The sequence below is a fragment of the Scaptodrosophila lebanonensis genome, unplaced genomic scaffold (assembly GCF_003285725.1).
Source record: "Scaptodrosophila lebanonensis strain 11010-0011.00,11010-0021.00 unplaced genomic scaffold, SlebRS2 tig00001415-arrow-pilon, whole genome shotgun sequence".
Taxonomy (NCBI): Eukaryota; Metazoa; Arthropoda; class Insecta; order Diptera; family Drosophilidae; genus Scaptodrosophila; species Scaptodrosophila lebanonensis.
The window spans coordinates 4,689,633-4,710,416 of record NW_022060742.1 but is presented as its reverse complement, the minus strand read 5'-3'; the positions used below and the strand labels follow the sequence as shown (position 1 = coordinate 4,710,416).

Genomic DNA, 20,784 nt, shown 5'->3' with positions numbered 1-20,784 from the left:
GGAGGAGCTCAGTATCGGCATCGTTACTAAATGATTAATTTATTTGAAGGCATCGATAAATTATCATGTAGTTGCCTTTTTGCCATCGTGTTGATTGCATCGTCGCGAGTGATTCGAGCAAAGGTTGGAGTGTTATTTAGCAAGAATTTGCTGCAAACTAAGATACAAGTGCTGCATTGTTGTACGTTATAGTTGCAAAAGCATATAATTCCCCAGAGGTATGTTTTATGGTTTGTGGCCTCTGCTTGAAATATAAATTACTCAGAGCACGAAAGGCGATTTTGTGTTTGTGTGTGTTGATGTGGTTTAAGACTTTAAGAAATCGTCGCGTAATTAAAAGCAAAACAAACGCTAACAAATTGGTTGGCCAACCAAAATGGAGCAACAATAACTTCAACATACCTACAAATGTGCATTGAAAATTAACACAGATATTATTAATGAACGGCTTTGTATTAATGTACACACACATCCAAGTCCAGTGTGTGTGTGTGTGTCATTTGCAACTCCGGTTTTGGGTTTCGTGCTCAAAATTTGCAATGGTGCCTGGGATTTCACTTATTCCATTAACAATTACGGCATCAATGTATTTCATTATATGTTAAAGGTCTCTATACACCTGCGCCCATTGCTAAAAATATGCGATGTGTGTGAGTGTTTAGCATATCAAGCCCCTTTGTTCTCTGCCGCCCCCGATCGCATGCTCTTGTCCAATTTTGGCGCGACGACGTCATCTTTGGAGCGGCAGCATATGTTTTACAGAAACGCGTTTCTATCTGCGCCGCCGCATTCCTTTGCCTATGGTCTTCTATCAATTAATTCATGTTGTAAGGGCAGAGCTTCAATAGGCATAAGATTAAGTTTTTTCAAGGTCGTCTCCCATTGTCAGCTCGTCAACCACATTGTATAGCTTTCTTGTAATTGTAATTTCTTGTAATTAGGGTTCGACAATTTGAGCGCGTTCACTGCTATTTGCTAAGCCCCATTTGGTAAAAGGTTACTGCGTTGATCAGACGACTAATCAGTAAATTGTAAGCAAATAGCATTTCTAGAAACAAATCTTTTCTCTGCGAGTTGAATTAACAACTGTATCAACATTTCAATACCTAATATAAATAAAAACCTAATGTTGTTCTCATTTTGAGTATGTTCGTAAGGTGGCAAAAGCACAACATGTTATTGGATTGACATTAAAATGTGAAAAAGGATTAAATAAAGTGCAGAGCTTATGTTTCAATTAAATTAGCAAATTATATAATTTTGCCTAGAGTGCAGACATAAAATACATACATACATACATACACATAAAGGCGTAAAAATGAAAATGAAAAATATTTGCCTTTTTGAAACGCTTTTAGAGTGAACGCACGCCTCGTTCACCAGTTCTGAGGCACTGAAACAAACAAACAAACGCATCGATGAGATGAGCACAGAGAGTATAAAAAGTGCTGCACCGAAGCTATAATACCCTAAAATATTAAAACAATTCAATGAAATTAATGGACAGAAATTGGTATTTTTGAAATTTTATTACTCAAATATTTTTCTAAAAAAAAAAAAAACATTTCTGGAAGAGTGATTTTTATGATAATAATTAATCCAATTAGAACAGAGTTCTTATTTTCAAAAGTTAACTGTGTTTTCCACACGAAATTGGTGATAAACGAAATATGCGATAAACGCTCCCAAAATATAATCTGACTGCGGTGATTGATTGAAACTGCATGCTCTCTTTTAAAGTGTAAACAAAAAAAAAAAACATTAATGAGAGACATCAGAGACTGTGTAGACCTTGTGCCTGAATTAAAATTTCAAATTTATTTCGCTGAAAAAGCAATATACATATTGTGCGCAAGCCCGCGCTTGCTTTCTGCCGAGTTATTTTTCATGTTGATTTCGTCATGATATGGCTTTTGAAGTGAAACACAATTGACAGAGCTAACGCGTGGATTAATTAAATTTAATTTTTGCGTTATCAAGAAATCGCAGAACGGGAGCCATATACACATACATATGTATGTACATAAATATATGTACAACTTATAGTTGCACGCGAAGTAAACATCAAAATCGCGTGAGATTATCGGCTTAGACTTTGACGTTGCTGAAAATTTGATCAAAAATTGTATTTTCTTCAATCACAGCTTGAAATCTAGTCAAATGCGCACATGTGTGTGATTTGGGAGTATAAGGAATGGCTGTCATTATTTGATGGATATTTTGTGTTATTTTTATTTCGTAATATCTATGCCGCTGGCTATTTTCGTGCTATATTTATTTGTACCATTTTGTTATTTCAATGACGTCACGGCGAACACACACATGCGTCTTTATATTCGTGTATGTACATATGTATCTGTGCTGTTGCTTTCGGTCTGTAGTTGCTGTATCTCAATATCTCTCTCCACATCTGTTTGTGCTAAAACAGCCATTTGCTGTGTGGCTGCTATTGTTATTATTTTTGTTGCACTACTTATATTGTTGTCATGCCGGCGAGCATTGTTATTATTTCTGCTATTATGATTTAATTTACCACTAGCCACAATAAAGCAGTTGACATATCAATAAACACACGCTTCAATAATAACAACAGCAGCAACAACTACGACGTTATCTTCTATATTCTTATCTAGAATATTACCCTACAGAAATGGTTATGTAAATGCCATTCGAATTATCTGCTAACATCGATATTTTGTTTACATCATTGTTCATTGATCATTTTTTGATCGTTGATGTATAGATTTGCTAAACCTTTGAAACCACATAAGAAAATGCTTTAATCCTGTACGGTGCATTGTTCAAAAGCAGGATTTTAAAAGTGTGCTCTATTAAGGGAATAACACCCATTTAATTGGGATTATTATTATCAACAGCTGAGTCCCGCTGAAAGCCGCTTATAATTGAAGAAAAAATTTTATGCATAACTTTCTTCCCTGCTCGTATGTAAATTTTACAAGGCATAGGAGTTTTTCTAATAAATAAATAAAATCTTTCGAGAAATTGGCTTAAACACTACAACAATTTATAATTTCCGATTTAATATTTAAGCTGGCATATCCATATCCTTTAAAAGTTCTTAAAGCTTGACATATTTCGAAGACTAATATCAAATTGCATTTTTATTAAAAACGCAAATGTTAACAGGTCTATTCTATTCTTTTTTGATTGGGCACATGTTTAGATTTTTGAGATTCTACCTAAACTTCCTTGGAAAGATATTAAGCTAAACATAATAAATTCCCCCATGTGGTGGACAAAGAGAATTGGAGAATCTGATTTGTTTTTAAGATTAAACTATAACATTTTCGTTTTTCTTTATTTTTACTTTTTATTAAAATGAATTGCTGACTTATTATTATTATATGAAAGAGTAAACATTCATAGCAAATACTTTTGTTTCGAAAGTATTTATAATGCTTTTTCCCACCTGATACTAAGGACTGCTTTATTATTACAAACTTGGAGATGTTTCGATTTTGATTCGAATACTTCGTATGAGCATAGATGTTGATCAATATACTCGTACATTTAACATATCCTGGATTGAGGAATGGTTTTTACATTTTCAATGCTAACAAATTGATATGCATGTATCTTTTTGTGAAGAGTGTCAAAAAAGATAGTCACTCTGTGGCTCCGTAGCAGACAAGTCCGGTAATTGTTGTCATAGGGCTGCCTTTTTGTGTTCGCTGTACAAAAGCAACATTGTTTGCCATTACATTTCATGCCAATTACTCACAAACACACTCTCCTAATTATATAATCATACTTCAATGTATAAATATAGTATATGAATAAATGCAATCAAAGCTTGTCATGGAACACGCGCTGGTACGTGGGTTCATTCAGTTTTTCTATGCATTGCGCCCACAATCGCTGGCCAAGCAGTTTCCCATTCAACCAGTCGACCAATCGGTTAAAAAACTCGGCCAACGCGTGCACTCAGAAAATATGTACACTCAGCGAATAATCGGTTTTGATTATGGTTACCTGAAAAATTCTCTCTTCAAAATAATGATACTTTAGATAACTGTTCTCCACCTAGAATTACTCTTTCATATATTGGTTCTCAAACATTTGGAATTTTTCATATAAAACTCAAATTGTTAGTAAGTTTAAACCTACGAATGCTTATCGAACTATTATTAGGTATTCGTATATTTTCAGTTCCGGATTAGATATTAAATTTAGTATTTGCATGTTTTCCATTTTTTCCATTTTTAAAAATGTCTTAACTTTTGACTTCTCACATTTCCTTTTTACCAAGTTAACAATCCTAGTTGAATTTTCTATGATTTGATTAATTTCCTTGTTACTAAAAGTGGTTTGTTATTGTTTTAAATAAATAGTTTCATAGTTAATATATTAAATAATACAATTTATATTTATTACAAATATTAAATGCCACCATTGAAAGACTTACAAATATTGAAATAGTTAACCATTAATTTATTTAGATTTTAAAATGCATTTGAATGCTTGCTCGACAATTCTTTCAGTGTATGTACTTGTATTTGTTTGTGGCTTATTTCCGCTCGATTCAGCCGCGTCAAGTGCGTCCAGTTGTCATTTCCAGGCGGCTAGCTAACCAGATTTTCAGGCACTAACTGGCTGTGGTTATGCGCCTACGAGAGCAGAGTTCTATGCGTGGAGATCTGGTTTTGTGCACCACAAAACTTCCGCTTGCAACTGACACTTTGCAGTTTGCCAGCTTGTGTCGGTCTCTGTTTGTGGCATGCCTCCTCCTTTAACGGACGTGTTTTGGTCGTTTGTGGTGAAAGTTGCACGCAGCACATGGCTAACTGAATAGTATCTATTATTAGTTGGCGTGGTGAAGGGGAAGGCATACAGCGGCTTTGTTTTGCATGGCGTATGGAAATACTTGTGCATTCCCCTGCCAGTTATTTTTACTAAACAGACACATTTTATATATTTTATTAATTAATTCTCATGGCTAACGTTGTGCAAATGATTAGCACAATTTTATAGACGGTCAATGGGTATTGACCCACTCAAACGACTGGCGTCAGCGAGTGTTGCAAATGAGTGCGCACCAGAAATCTTTATACGTGTATGTATGTAGTATATATCGAGTGATGAGCAACGTCCACTCAGATTGCAGGGCAGGGGTTCCTCAGAGTTCATTACTTGTCCGTTTATCACTATACTAGGCCATTTAGGAACGACAAGTCTATCAGTTTTATCTTATCTACGGTACAATCTTTCGCATACATGGTTGTTCATACTACTTGTCGCAGCTTATCAGATACAATTTAACGATATTGCTAATTGATGTCGCATATGCATTCGCAAACACACATGAACATATATTTGTACAAGTATTTGTAGCAGACAATTGTGACATTTAAATTTTCCTTTCAAATGGGTACATACTGTCAATCAGAATTTCAATTAAAAGGGGCATGTGATCGCCTTGGGCTGGAATAGCATTGAGCTAAGACACTGCTACAGTCAAGTCTCGTCTAGTTATATGTATAGCGAAACTTTTTAGTATTACAGAAGGAGTGATCCGCCCGTAAACTACGCATTTCCCCACGTATTGGTAGCTAAATTCTTTTCTGATGCCGCTGAGGTACTGAAGCTTTTTGTTCACTTCATTTTTTACTCACTTTCGGCCTGAATTTCCCAAACCCCAATTAACTTCGTAACCAAGAAAAGGGGAATTTTCGCAATGTTCTCAAGCTAACAAGAAAAACAATGAAATTACAATTTTTGCTGAGTTTCATTTCTATTTCCAAATTCCTCTTTATTTATTTTTTAAGCTTTTCAGCCTTTCAATATCTTGTTCTTTAATCGATTTTGTTTCTATGGTTGAAAAGACAAACAATCTAGAACCTAATACTGTGATTGGTTGTTGTTAAATACAATATTAAAATAGGACTTTCAACAAATGCATGAGCTGCTTTCCCCTTCTGGGTCGTGTCATCCAAACAAACAGACTTTCATTTTTACGTACATATGTAGGTATGTACAAGTAGAATAAAGTCTTATACAGCTAACAAAAAAATAAACGTATTCCAATTGAATTATTAAATAGAAAGGTAATATGTATATGCTTTTCATATTCATTTATATTTCGGGCTATTATGCGATGTAAAATCAGTAAACAGACAGAAATAAAACAACTTCAGCTAGATTCACGTTTGTGGACATTATTTGTTACTTCAGATTGTGTTGGAACTTTCATGCTTTAATTGGCACTGCTTAGTTGAAAAACGATAGAAGTTTATATCTTATAAATAAGCATTGTGAGTAGGCCTCACACCATTTGACATTAGTAGAAAATTAATTTTAAACCAATTTACTAAGAAATAATATTTCTGTTCTCTATAAACATTTCACATTACGGGCGCTTTGTGTTGAATTCAAATGCTGAGTGATTTGTGTGAGTGAGAGTGCCAAGATGAGTCACCGGAGACGATGAAGGCTTGCTCGGCATTGAGAGAGAAACGCCCGGTTGTGTCGTTCTGCTGTATTAAACAAATTTATTGACACTTGGTTCTTCTCTCATCTCTTTGCAGCTCTGTTTAAACGCATTTAGCTACACTAGCCGTAGAAGATGAGCAAGTCCACAGGCAGTGCTCCGCCACAATTCACGTATGTGCCGCCACCATCGGCACCACCCTCCTACCAGGAGGCCATGGGTGGAGTTAAGCCGGTGGGACCATACACGCCCATACCGGCGCCCGCCGCGGTGGCCACAAATGCCACAATTGTGACCACAGTGGTGCCAATTAGTCGCACATCCACACATATGATATGTCCGTCCTGTCATGCGGAAATCGAGACAACTACACGCACGGAACCCGGGATGATTGCCTATCTGTCCGGCTTTGTTATTGCCTTGCTGGGGTAAATAAGAAATATTAATGTGGCCCAAATGCTGAACAATTTGTCTGATTTCTGATCGCCTCTAATTACAGCTGCTGGCTGGGCTGCTGCCTAATACCCTGCTGCATTGACGACTGCATGGATGTGCATCACACGTGCCCCAACTGCAAGGCCTATTTGGGTCGCTATCGTCGATAAATCTGGAAGCGAAACTTCAATCTGAATTGCGGCGAGTTGCTGCTGGGCAGTTTTAAACTTAAGCGAACGTTTGTCTAATTTGTACTATTTAAATGAACGATATTGCGTTTCTCGTTCCACGAACTGGAATGGAAATGAAAAGGCAGACGCAATTGCTTACAATTGTGTTCATTTGTAAACGTTTTCCCAAATCTTACGCGCAATCTATATGCTTTATTGCTCAAATTGGCACACCTCTATATTTTTTGGTCAATTTAGTTTCAAATGTATATTGTTTAAATTATAAGTAACTATAATGTGCTCGAAAGACTAATGATGTATTTCAAATAAATTTGAAAGCCCCCGAACCACATATGTATCTACCAGAGTAGATACAGAAACTAAAATACATATAAACAACACTAAAAATAGATGCGCACATATTTTGCACTTAAATTAAAGAGTAATAAGCACAGGACACACAAATGCTGGAATAGGCAAAAGATATAAAGAGCTAGCTACTAATAATCAAATCAAATATAGCTTAAACCTGCCTTAACTATGGGAGTCTGCGTACATACATACATATTTATATATACAAATACTTAACTTCCGGCACACTTTGCCATTTCATTTAAAGGTTAGTTTGGTTTTTATTTCGGAAAAAAAACGACATTGCACATTGCTTGGCAGATTACAAATTAGTAATTTATAAATATAAATATTTTTAAAATAAATTAAAAATACCTTGCAAGTCTTCAGCACTAAAAAATGCATAATTTATACCATATAAGGCATATTGATTAATAATACCACAAACTCGATGTAAATGTCGTGTACTTTTTAAATAAAATAAAAACTTACAAAACACCAACGCTTATTATTATTTGAATTTCGCAGCCGTTCGCATTTTCAAGGGACACCGATAAGTGCGCCCATCAATCGAAACTTGTTGCCGCTTTATTGAGCCAGTTCATGTTTCACAAGGTGCTGAATCACCCTGTAACTAAAAGCGCCATCTGGTATAAGGTTATGCAAACAAAATTAAAATTTATTCCCGCACTTTTAAACATTTTGGCATACAAAAAAAAAAGGAAATTGTTCTAACATTAAAGGAATGGATATTAGTTATACATATATGTTTGAAAGTTGCCGTTTTTGTCGTTTTATTTAAATGACCTGTCTGGTGACGTTCTTTTTGTAATATAGGAATGGAAAATGGAAAGGTTATGTTCTCCGATCTGAACAATTTTATAATCACTTCGGCGCCAACCAACTTTTGAGTTAATCGTCCAATATTAAAAAAAACTAGTTTACTTTTCATTTTCTCTATTCATAATTTGTATTTCTTTGTATAATTGTAGTTCGTTAGTTTCGCAAAACATACATACGTTTAACATTTTCTTGTTTTCTTTATTTTTTTATATATTGTTTGCATTACGAATACTATGTAGACTTCGACCCATGCTTCACATAACATTTGACACCACGCAAAATACACACTATGTTTAATTTATGAACAATTAATACACCACACTGTTTACCTTTTAAGCTGTTAACATTTGCTTTTTATCTTTTCATATTTCATATTGCATGCGACTTGTTTATTTTTCCTTTTATTACTGAAAATCGTAATAAACTCTAAATAAAGAAACAGGTTTGCTCGTTGTTGTAAAAACTTAAATATAAAAAATTATACATAGGCTATAACTATCTATGTCTGTATATATATATATTTGTAATGTTACATATATATGCGTGTATTGTATAAACAGTTTTTCCATATATGTATACATATATACGTTTTTTCCATATATATTTTTTTATTTGTAATATTTTTTGTTTTTGTTTTGTTTTTAATGCCTTTTGAATTGTTAACATTGTTCACCACATTTTGTATGTATGTATATATTAATGTTTTACATGTTCTCTTATTTTTATCGTTTATTTATTCAATTTGCTTTAAATTTGCGTAACGCTTTAAGGTAATATTTTAGTTGTGTTTGTTTTTAAATCAATAGTTTCTGCATTCAAATAGTATTAGCATTATTCTTTTCGTGCGTTAATTGAGTTAAATTAAATTAAAACAAAATGTTTATAATAAAATCATACAAGGCATTAAAATAAATTATTAATACTCGCTCGCTGCCACTACGGCTGCTGGCGAAAGTTAAAGAAATTATGTATGTACATGCCACGCCCACACCAGAAAAATCAGACAATGGGCGCATTGCTGCTGCCTTTGGGTGCCTTCACCAAGCACGACTGCGAGCTGTTGCCCATGCTGGAGCCATCCAAGCTGTCCAGATCTAGAGCCGTGTCAATCATGGTTGTGTCAAGCAACATTCGCAGTCGATCTGCCGACTTGGCATGCTCGGCGCCATCGCCAGCGGATTTGCGCGGCCCGCTGCTGTGTGAGGCCACAAAAGAGGCACTAACCGGATCGTCCAGGTCGAGATCATCGCTTAGCAGTGTGGAGGACAGCACATTGGTGGTCGATAGCTGCTGTTGTTTCTGCTTCCGTTGCTGCTGCTGCTGTTGTTGTTGCTGCTGCTGCTGCTGCTGCTGAGCGCGCTCATCAATAATGTTGGAGTAGACGTGCAAGGTGGCATCTGTCGTGGTTGCCATTGTCGCTGTCGTTGGAGGCACATTGCTATACATATTTTCCGTTTGTGAGATGGATTTGGGCAGCATGTGGTCTCCATTTATGGCTGCGGCTAGCAAAGCCGCTCCTGCCGTTGAAGGCTGATAGCCATCGCCGGCAGCGGCTGCTGCTGCAGTGCCTCCTTCTAAGGTTCCATTGAGGACATTGCTGCCATCGTAGCTCACATCGAACAGATTATTGTAGCTGCCACTGCGATTGCGTAGTTCCCGTGCCTTGCTTGTCGCGGCAATGGCAGCTACGGCGGCCACCACTTCCGTGCCACCCACAACCAAAACTTCTGCATCGTCCAGCTCGTCCTCGCTGCTGGCCAGACGATTTTCGAAGCCCAGCTCGTTTGCACCACCGCTGCCACAGCCGCCATTTTGTGACAGCTGACGCTGCTTGTGGTGCCGGAACTGACGGGACTGGGCGGCCGTTTGTTGTGAGTAGGCGGGCATGTCCATTTGCGCCAGAGGTATTTCATTATCCACCAGCTGTGCTAAACTATTGGAATTACCTGTGGGAGCGAGACGGAGAAAGGGAGAGACAGAGACAGAGAGGGAGAGAGTGAGATTAGTCAAAAAACAATTTTCGTATTTTGTATGCATAATGAATGAGAAACATTTAAATTGTTAAAATTCTCATTACAACAAATTTGCCAACTAATTAAAAATTCGTATTTTGATTCCAAATACTTTTTGCTAGTTGTCTTTTTTATTACTGTGTATATATGTTTGTATATATGTATGTGAGTGTGGTGTGGTGCGTGTGTCTGTTTGTTGGTCTGTTTTTCTGCTTGATATAACAAACTATTTCAAAATGCAAATAAGGGCGGTAGGAGGCGGCAAATTAAAGTATACTATAAATATAATTACAATTGGTTTTAAGAACTAAACCATTAAATTAACATAGAAATGATGGAATAAATTATAAACATAATTTGGGACATTGGTGCATAAGGCTGCTGCCTACGTGTCTGTGTATTTATGTTCAACAGTTTACAGAAGGCAGCATTTCAAGCCTCAATGTGCACAATTTTTAGACGGTGGGGTTCAAAAACCAAACTAATGCAAAGATAATACAGTTTCGAAATTAACAGATGGGCTCTTAGCGATGCATTTAATGCTAATGTTAATCTGAAAGAATCATCCTGCAAGCTTTAATGCTACATTGTGATATATGCGAGTAGGGCTGGGTGTTATTAACTAAAATGGAATTTGTAAAACTTTCCAATCAACTTTCCAATATTTCTCAGAAACAAACAAAATCCCAAATAATTTTGAACAAAAAATCTGGGTATTTGAATCTCGTTTTATTAAAGCTGCATTATAATCGCGGGGACAACATTTAAAACACAAAATACAAATCTTATTTTCCTTTATGGAGAAAGGAAATAAATATAATAGTTGATTTTTCCTGTATAAAACAAGAGATAAGGCTATAGTCGAGCAAGCCCGACAGTGCAGTATCCTGTACCCAGAACTGAGTTATATCAGAAGGAACAAGAAGAGCGAATCCCCCCTGCAGTTTACTGGCGTAGTACTTGATTCAAATTGTTTCGCCAATGACTTTTCTTAAAACTAACCGATTTGAATAAAATTTCCACAAACGGATATAATTGAATATACATGACTATACCGATTTGTCATGCTGATTGAGAATATTTGTATATATACACCTAATTCTGTTTTTACACGGTAGATTGGTTCCAGAAACAAAAAAACAACGTGTACAAAAATACATTGATCATATGGAAAAATAGGTAATTGGTTCCTAAAGTTCTAAAGAAATATACACCTAAAAAAAAAATTAAAAATATATATATACTTGTATAGTATATTTCGTTATAGATAAGGAACGAATCTCCTATTTTTTCATATGATCAATATCTTCTTTACACGGTTGTTTCTGGAACCAATCAGCCGTGTGAAAACAGGATATGTCTCATTCGGCATATGACATACATAATATACCCTGATTATCCTATGGGTACAGGTTATAAACAGAATCTTCGACGTCCCTTTGCCTTTAATTCTCCTTCAGAGGACGAGCTTCGCAAACCACTTTCTAATTTACAAACTACTTGCAGGAAGATCCAAAAAATTGTATATAAAACGTATGTATGTTTATAAAAACTTAATAACTTAATTAAGCGAAGCGTCAGCTCCAGTTATTATTTACAACGGCAGGTAATTTCTGTTGAACGATTTGGAAGTGAAATTGAACGTAAAATTGAGTTTACTTTACTAATTTGTACTATCAATATGTATATGTAACTATATATGTACGTATATTATGTTATATGTTTGTAAATGTAACGAAGTGCCAATTAAAACACATTGAAAGCATGCTTGAAATTTTTGATAAGCACATCGAATGGATCAACAAAGGCCAAATATTTTACAAAATACTATTTTAGAGAGGTACATATTTAAACAAAATAAACAATTTGCTTTATATTCGAGGGGTTTCTGGTTTGGATGTGTTGCTCTGAGTGTTTGTGTGTTTGTTAACTTGCTGCAAATATTGGCTACAGCATAATAATTGATGCTAAGTATTTATGCGTGAGATTTTCCTCGACTTTGTATGAGGGAAATGCATAACTAAATGCTGCAAATAAAAATAATAATTAATTGTGTTACAGCCAAAGAGTTCAAATTTTGCTGCCTATTCAGGAATTATTAGCTATATGCGCTGGCAAAAACAAAAAGGAAAGAAAAACATAAGGAAAACAAAATTAAAATGTGGCACATAATTGAATTAATAATTTTTTTTGTTTATGCACTTTCTTCACATAAACTGCTAAGGTAAATATAATTTATTATTGTCATCAACATTATTATTACATACAACAACAAAAAGTCTTTTGTTCAGAGTCAACTCACCCAATTAAGGCTTAAAATGTATATTTTTTATCTAGCGGCACTTGCGTGAAAAACTTTCCCTCAATTGCGGTTTCAAATAGTTATCATTGTTTATTTATTTAATTAATTCACAATACAATCATTTGCATTGCATTTTTCCATTTATTTGGAGTCAAGTCAAGTTAGAATGTATTGAAAGATATAGAAAGAGGTTGCATTAGTGTGTGTAGAAAACGAGAAAGAAATCAAATTCATTTTATTGAATACAACCGATTCAAACGTGCTAGCGCGCTTCAGATTATAGAGTAGCAGCAGCAATTTTGCCTTGAAGATAAAATAAAAATAAAAAAAAAATTAACAAAAAAAATGTAATCGAAAGAAAATGGACGCGAACTGAAATTCAACCATGACGGCCAGTTCTAAGTAGTTTTAATGTTGTTGACTGTACCGTATGCCTGATTTCCTATTCATATTCCTGTTGTTGTGCGTGTGAGTGTATCCAATTAATAGGATGTTCTTTTTTAGAAGTTTGCTTTTGAGAAAGGTAGTACCGTTACTGCGACAGTCGAATTAAACTCTTTGCGATTTACACGTGCTTTCCTTTCCAAGAAGCAAATATCCAAAAAACCAAACTATTTTCATTTGTTTTTCTTTTCTTTTCTCCTTGCTAGTCTTTCTTCAGCGCAACATGCTCCTTTTTTGGTTTATAGTACATATTGTTTGTTTTCATTCGATTTAACAATTCGGTTTTTAATTTTCGTGTATAAATTTCTTGAGTAGTTCTTGTTGGTAATACATACATACAAGTATGTCTGTACTATGTATGTATGTTTGTATGTATGTCGGTATGTTGCTTTAAAATTAACATTTCATTCATTTAGGTATAAACATACGCTAATTTACGCATTATTGCTCAACATTTAGGTATATATCTATGTATATATCAATTGATTTATATATATATATATTTTTAACACACGCTTTCCATGCCTAGATTGAAACATGAAATACATACATAATTTTATATATTTTGTTGCTATTACCATTATTCATGTATTTATAAAAGGAACTCATATAATGTATTGTTAATGCGCAACATTTAAAGCCTTGAAGACTGCACACGAGTTGCGCATGCGCCATATTACTCTGTAAGCTTGCTTATTGTTCTAATCAATTGCGTTTTTAAAAACCTATGCGTACATACGAATTCCAATAGATGATGTCGGGCATGCAGTCAATCTTTTGATTATGTATAATGGGATCGTCGGTTTCGGATATAACTTATTAACTGACTTTCAAATACTCAATTGGCACTGTATCTGCACTTCCTACTCTGGCCAATTGAGAATTTTTAAATCGATCAAATTTTCATTTTCAATTAATCTCTCATTCATCTAAAACTCTCCCTGACATGCTCAAAATACGAAAATACAATTCTGATTATCATAAGAGAATTGGGCTATTTCTAAAAATGTAAAATGTTTAGCCACAGTTTTTTTTTTTAAGAGTTGAACCCGCTCGACTCTAGCATTACTTTCTTGTTTTCTGCTTGGAAATACATATGTGTATGGATAACTTTCTGTAGCTAAGCAGCTACAATGGCCAGGAAGGGGTTAACTACGCATAAGAATACTATTCAGCTATTCCAATTATGTTATAAAACGCTCAATTGGTTATAATTGTACAAAATCCGATTAATTGATCAACTGTTAAGCAATAAATAAACTCAACATATCTATCTTTCCCTAGCTGAAATATTGAACTAAATACATCGAACAACTGATAATTAACTGACATCTCAGAAAAAGAACTTCAAATTTGCTGAAAAAATAAAAAAAAGAAGCGAAACTGTTTAACTTTCTTTCAGTTTGGTCGAGTGGCTCTAACTTCTAATGTTGCTACGGAAGATCGGTTTTGCGATCCACTGTTGTCCATTGATGTCGAAAGTAGATGTTCTACCCCAGACCGACGATCTTATATACTATACATTTATTTCTTGGTTTTTATTATTTTAAATAGCAATGCTTCAATTTTGTTTATGCATTCAGCTTATTTGTATATGGTAGTTAGCTAGAAGTATTGTTTGTTTTACTCAGTAAACGTATTTTTTATGACCTACTTAGCAGTCACTTGGCAAATCTTATTGGTTTAGTATTGGTTTTTGTATTTAAAATGTTAGCGTGCATTTCTCGGAAATTCATTAAAATTACTGCTTAAAATTGATTCATATCAAATTCTTATTGATTCTCACACGTTGTATAAAACGAACTTAAAAGTTCTAACAAAATTGTTTGTTGTTGTTGTTGTTGAATAAATGGCAGTTGTTTGGCTTTTTAAATACATGTTTTAAATTTATTTTCCTACGACACATTTTACTCTCTTGTATGGATACAAAAGTAGTAGTAGTTTGTTTTAATTAGTTAAAGTTTTTTGCTTTTTCGTAGAATTGAAACCTTAAAAATTAAATGTAAGCCAAGTGTAAGTGCACAAGTGACTGCCGAAAATGTTAAGCGGCTGTTCATTAAAGCCAGTGTTTACCGTTGTCATCTGAATTAAAAACAATTCACAAATTAAAAGTAAATTCATTTATAAACTACAATAATTCAAAAATTCATGCACAGGGAAATGCTGTGTCTAGTTGTTGGTTATTTGTTGTTGGTTGTTGGTTGCTGGTTTCTTCGCTATTGGAGGTGGCGGCGTTGGGTTATGTATAGTTCGATATATGTACGTAATTTTGACGACTTGGACACACGCTGGCCCTCCGGGTGCCCAAGGGTGGGGGGCACCCCAAGTGCCAGCGTGTTCCGTCTGGGGGGAAACAGCTGCTACATAAACGGAAAAGTTTGTATGAACCAACTTTGGGTTTCGATTGTTTCAATTTTGTATTCTCTATTTTTTTTAAACATCTTTCAAGGGATTTGGTTGGGCTGGTTACGGCATTCTGGGCGCTACGGGTGTATGTAGAGTATGTTATGTATTCGTGTAAGTGTGTGTCCAAAATTTAGAATACTTGTAATAAAAACACAAAATCTCGACGGCGTGCAAAATAATAACGTTACGTTCTAGTGCGCCTAACAACGAAAGTGAACTTAGTCCATGTCATGGAAGCCAAAAGTGTTTTCATTTATTTTTGTTTATGTGAAGATCGAAACTGGCGAGTTTAGCTCTTAAATTTAGTTCAATTCCTTAAGAATTCAAATGAAATACACGAATATGTGAATTACAAATCCTGAAAACTTGAAATTTGACTAATGTTACCTAAATCTGAAAAACGATCACTTTTTATATGTATTTTGGTCTTTTTTAACTTTGTTGCCAATGAGCGATGCAGTAGATATTGTGAAATTTTCCTGGTCGTGTTTCCGATATCTGATATACTTATAAGAGTAAATATCATTTCTACTATTCCTACTAAAAACACACTTTTGTTGTTCAACAACCTACTTGAGAGGAGAAGCGCAAAGACGAACGCTAGATTAGTATTAACTTTGAAGAAAGCTCGTAGAAGAGAAAATGATTCTATAAGGGAAAGTTTATGGCTGTGTTGAAGAATATCAGTAATTAATACAATCAAAGAGCTTCTTGAAAAGAACTAATTGATTCGTTTTTATAAGAAATCCAAACATGATTTTTTTGCTTTGGTCTCGTTTTCGCAATCCTTTAAATCCTTTTAAATGTTTGTTTTATCACAAAAGATAACTGAATGCCAAAAATATTTAAATCAGATATTTCGATCTTCGCATAAATGCAGTATTTTATAATTCGTGCTGCCTAGACTGAGAACAGCGGTAACAGTAACGAAAATTTGGCAATAACTGTCGCGCCATTATCATGATGGCCTACAACATGTAGTATTTGTCTATTATGTACAACGTTTAACAACCAATCAAAGTAGTGAACAAGGACAGCGACCATTGTGGGGTCGCTGTCGGCGGCAGTGTTTTCTTGCGCCCCAGCTGCTGCGTAGTACTATGACGAATCGCTGCCCGCCGCATCCTCAATAATCGAATTGAGATCAATGTTGAACGAGTATTCGTACAGATTCGAATAGCGATCGCGCTCCTTCCATGGCGATCGATGATTCATATAAAGATTTCGTTTACTAACACGAAAGATCTGGCTGTCCTTGATCGACTGATCGTCGTCGCAGGGTTCGCCGCCACCGCCAAAATCACATTCGCGAATGGTCAGTCGATTGGTCGGTGATTTAAGTTCGAACATGACCTCCTGATGTTTATACGGCTTCCGCATAGGCAGCGGGTGGTATCCAGCTATATTGACCTTTTGTGAGTCTACGCTCTGTGTACTTTGGCGTCGCATGCTGCGCGCCGATTTCGGGAACGCAAAATTCCGCAAAAATTTCGATTCCGTGCTACGTTGCGGGGAATAATATTTAAAGTCGCTAGGTGCCGGCGGCTGTGGCGCCGTTGTGTGTATGGTGGTCAGGGTTGTGTTGCTGGCAGAGTGCACGGCACTGGCCTGCAGTTGCAGCGATGAGGGGCGACGCGGCGCCGTCGGTGGTGGTGGCAGAGCTGCTGTATTTGTTGTTGTTCCTATAGAGGCAGATGTTGGTGCTGTTGTCGAGGAGGAGGACCCGCCACAGCCACCAGCACTAGCACCACTAGCACCACCACTGGCCGCTGCGGCAACTGCTGCTGCAGCAGACACGCTACCTATGGCTGTGGTGTGCTGTGAGTGCACATGATGGTGCAACAGGGGCAGTGGCGAGTTGCGTGCATCATCGTACGATGGAGTGAGTGGCAAGTGCAGCGAACGCTTCAGATTCAGGCGGTACGAGGAGGTGCTCGCGGGCGAGCGCATCAGCGCGGGCGGCGTGCCCAGACCGCTGTGCGTCTCATGCTGCAGCTGTTGCAGCTCCGCTGCCACAAGCTGCTGCTTGTGTTGATGCTCGCGCTGCTGCTTGAGCTGCTTGTGCTTGTTGGCCTTAAATTGCTGCTGGGCGCTAGCGGGTAGTAGGGTTTGCAGCGAGCACCTTTGATGCTGCTGTCTGCGGGACTTACCGTTCTGTAACATATCGTAGCTGGGCGGCCTGTCAAACCCGTTGCCATGATGGCCATTGGCAGCTGCGGCGGCACCAGCGGCCAAACCATTGCCCTCCAGGGTCGAAGAGGAGGGATTTGACTTGGTTGTTGATTGTAGTTTATCGACGGTTTCAATTGTTTATCAGGTGTGTTCATAGTTGTTGTTTTTGTAGTTTAACGTGGTGTGTGGTTGATTGTTGTAGTTGTTGTTGTAGTTATTGTGGTTTGGTTTAGTTACAAAAACGTATATGCAAAAATAAAAGAAGTAGAGAACAAATTGAGCATCAAAATGAGGTGCGTAAAAAACTCTTGTATGAGATTTTATGGTTTTTCGATTGTTCGATTTTTAGTTTAGATTTTTCTTTTTGTTTCTTATAAGCAAGCACAGGTGCTGAGAGACATTTAGAGTTTAGTAGTTCGGTATTACAGAGAGTGAGAGAGCAAAAATCACAGTGTACAAAAGGAAAGTGCGGGAAGAAAGTTCGCCAACTTACCTCATCGTAATAGCGCGGTTTCAGTTCCGCACCACCAATGCTGATGCCGCCCCCAGCACCACTTATGCCGCCCAACATGGGCTGCGAAGTGGTTACCAGGTGGGCGCCACCGCCACTCATCACATCACTAAGCGGATGACGCGGACTGGAATGGTGGTGTTGCATTTGCTGGATATACTCATCGGTGGCAATGCCGCGTCTATCAAAATGAGAATATTGGGCACTTGAATAAAACTTATAGTTGAACGTGATGCTACAAACCTATCGATCAGCGAGGGCGTCATGGGACCACACAATATGTGGCAGCAGTTCAGGCAAATGTTGCCACGCGAATAGGGATTCTGTGTGCGCGGACCGCCCTTGGATGAAAACGAGCCCTTGAGCTGTTTGGGGAAGAAAAAAAGCTTTAACTGTTAAATTGTGATCTTATTCGTGGGGTTAAAGGCAATCCAAAGATTCCCTTAAATTACTGATAAGTCTACAATAATAATTTTTGAAGGTAAATCACTTTCAAGGAATGAAACCGTTGTTGAATTATGATTGCGAGCATAGTATAATAAATACTTGTTTTTTTTTTTTACCGAAAAAATCGTTCGCTATGAGAAAGCGAGGAATTTACCAAAATCCTTTTTATAGCCTGTACCCAAAGGGTGAAAGGCTATACTAGTTTTGTGCGCATGTATGTAACACACAGAAGGAGGCGTGGCAGACCCCACAAAGTATATATATTCTTGATCAGGATGAGAAGCCGAGTCGATATAGCCTTGTCCGTCCGTCCGTCTGTCCGTCTGTCTGTCCGTCTGTCTGTCCGTCTGTCCGTCTGTCCGTCTGTCCGTATGAACGCAAGGATCTCAGAAAGTATAAGAGCTAGAATAACCAAACTTGGTTTCCATATTCTCCTAAGACCGAGAAAGTACGAGTTTGAGTTTTTTTTCGATGCACCCCCCCACTCCCCCGCAATTCGTGTTTTTTCTTATAACTTCCGTAATTCTCGGAATTTTGAAATCAATTTTGGTAGGTACATCCAGTTAGTACTAATGTGTCCGTGTGATTTATGATTTATTTCATCATGATAGGTCAATTCTGAAGAAAGTTATAGCCATAAGTAAAATCGCTGCTCATGCGCTGCCTCTGTCGGCAGCGCTGCCCGCAGCTGTTGTTGTTGTTGCTGCTTTGGTTCAACTTTGTGCTGCATACATACACGCATATAAACACGCATAGGTACGTGATGTAAATGTATGCTGTTAAAACTAAACATAAACATATATTCTAATTTAATTTAATTAATTAATTCATTAATTTTTTTTAATAATTTAATTTTTTTAAAAAAATTTTTTTTTTTTAATTTTTCTTTTTTGTGGAGAGTACAGGCTATTTTACTGTCGGGCTTGCTCGACTGTAGCGTTCTATCTTGTTTAGGATTATCTTAATTTTGAGTTTTACTTTATAACTTAATTCGTAATCATTATTTTTGAGCAAAAAAAAAAAAAACTCGTAAAAAATTGATTATTCTTTGAGTTTAATTTTTTTAATATCAAAAATACAACTCAACTCAATTTTTTGATATCAAAAATAAAACTCAAGCTGTAATTTTGCGTGAAAATATTTTTTTAAGGATGTGTTTTTAACCCAAAACTGTACTACAGGGGTTCGGTTTGGCTTATAGTTTATAGTACACATATAAAAATTCTGTCCTTATTCCTTATGAAGAAGGCAGGGAAAATTATAAGTTGAGGTTTATGTTGGATCAAACAAATAAATCTTTAAGAATAATTACTACTTTATATGTTTTATTGTTTTCCCAAAAATAATCAATATTAGTTCAGTTGTTAAGTAAAACTCAAAATAAATCATTATAACGAGAGCGAAAGAATACAATTAAAAAATAATCACTTTTAATCCTAATTAATAAATGCAAGATGCGGCTGTTCGGTAATGTTTTGAAGACATATTCCACATGATTTAGAAGAAAATGCATACCAAGTTAATTGACTCTCGATATTATACATACAGACAGAAGTATACAGACATATTAAATACGGCTCGCCTTTAATGTAGATATACGATTTTACGTCCAATCTTAACCAAATTTTATTTGTCTAAGATTATTGTTAGGCATCCTTTTTCAATTTTTTTTTTATCAAATTTGCATATCAATATTAAACTTAAACTAAATATATCATATTGTTGCACTTCAATCATTATTGTATCTTTCAAATAATATTTTCCACTCACATCTTCATTCGTTGTCTGATCGCTTGTGGTCAGATATGTGTGAAAACCAGCCAGTCCAATTACCGACCATATCGAAAAGAAACAAATGAACACAACAATCACAGTAAAGGGCGCCTTCTTTATTACTTCGAAGACCTCATTCTCGGTTTTCATTACTGTAAACGAATATAGAAGTCATTTAATTAGATGATCCCAGTCTCTGAGTCACTTCAGAGATATACTCACATAAAACTAAATGCGTCACAGAACATGAGAATATAAATACAGCTAAAAATGCCAATGAGACTAGAAACAAATAAAAGAAGCGATAATTACGCTTCCCCACGCAATTTCCCACCTGAAAATATAAAGATAAATAATTATCAATATCGAACAAAAAACATCTTTATGCACATGTAGAGAGTATGGGCAGCATACCACACAGTAGGGTTAATTGTCCCTTGATGCCTAATTAGGGCGTGCAAGTATATTGG

General features: G+C 36.2%; 2 protein-coding genes across 6 annotated transcripts in view; one reads left to right on the top strand and one right to left on the bottom strand.

The window, feature by feature from the left end:
• The first annotated feature begins 85 nt into the window (after window positions 1-85).
• LOC115632430 (cell death-inducing p53-target protein 1) lies at window positions 86-7,400 on the top strand. Of its 2 annotated transcripts, none has more exons than XM_030529572.1 (3): window positions 86-218; window positions 6,546-6,876; window positions 6,948-7,400. In XM_030529572.1, exons 2-3 carry the CDS (start codon window positions 6,584-6,586, stop codon window positions 7,051-7,053), a joined length of 399 nt encoding a protein of 132 aa, XP_030385432.1. In that variant the 5' UTR covers window positions 86-218; window positions 6,546-6,583; the 3' UTR covers window positions 7,054-7,400. The 2 variants fall into 2 exon arrangements, with proteins under 2 accessions (XP_030385432.1, XP_030385431.1); XM_030529571.1 differs by lacking the exon at window positions 86-218 and adding an exon at window positions 6,326-6,409 and having other exon boundaries at window positions 6,948-7,089.
• A 1,472-nt stretch (window positions 7,401-8,872) lies between these two features.
• Window positions 8,873-20,784, bottom strand: part of LOC115632936 (palmitoyltransferase app) — a 92,840-nt gene continuing 80,928 nt past the window's right edge. For 2 of the 4 annotated variants that reach the window (XM_030530229.1, XM_030530230.1), the window contains 5 exons: window positions 20,537-20,648; window positions 20,312-20,466; window positions 18,338-18,459; window positions 18,077-18,275; window positions 16,085-17,682 (listed from right to left, as the gene is read on the bottom strand). In XM_030530229.1, the coding sequence (XP_030386089.1) occupies window positions 16,510-17,682; window positions 18,077-18,275; window positions 18,338-18,459; window positions 20,312-20,466; window positions 20,537-20,648 (1,761 nt within the window). In that variant the 3' untranslated portion in view covers window positions 16,085-16,509. Of the gene's footprint in view, window positions 10,194-16,084; window positions 17,683-18,076; window positions 18,276-18,337; window positions 18,460-20,311; window positions 20,467-20,536; window positions 20,649-20,784 lie in introns of those variants that run through there. The other 2 variants (XM_030530231.1, XM_030530232.1) reach the window with 2 other exon arrangements.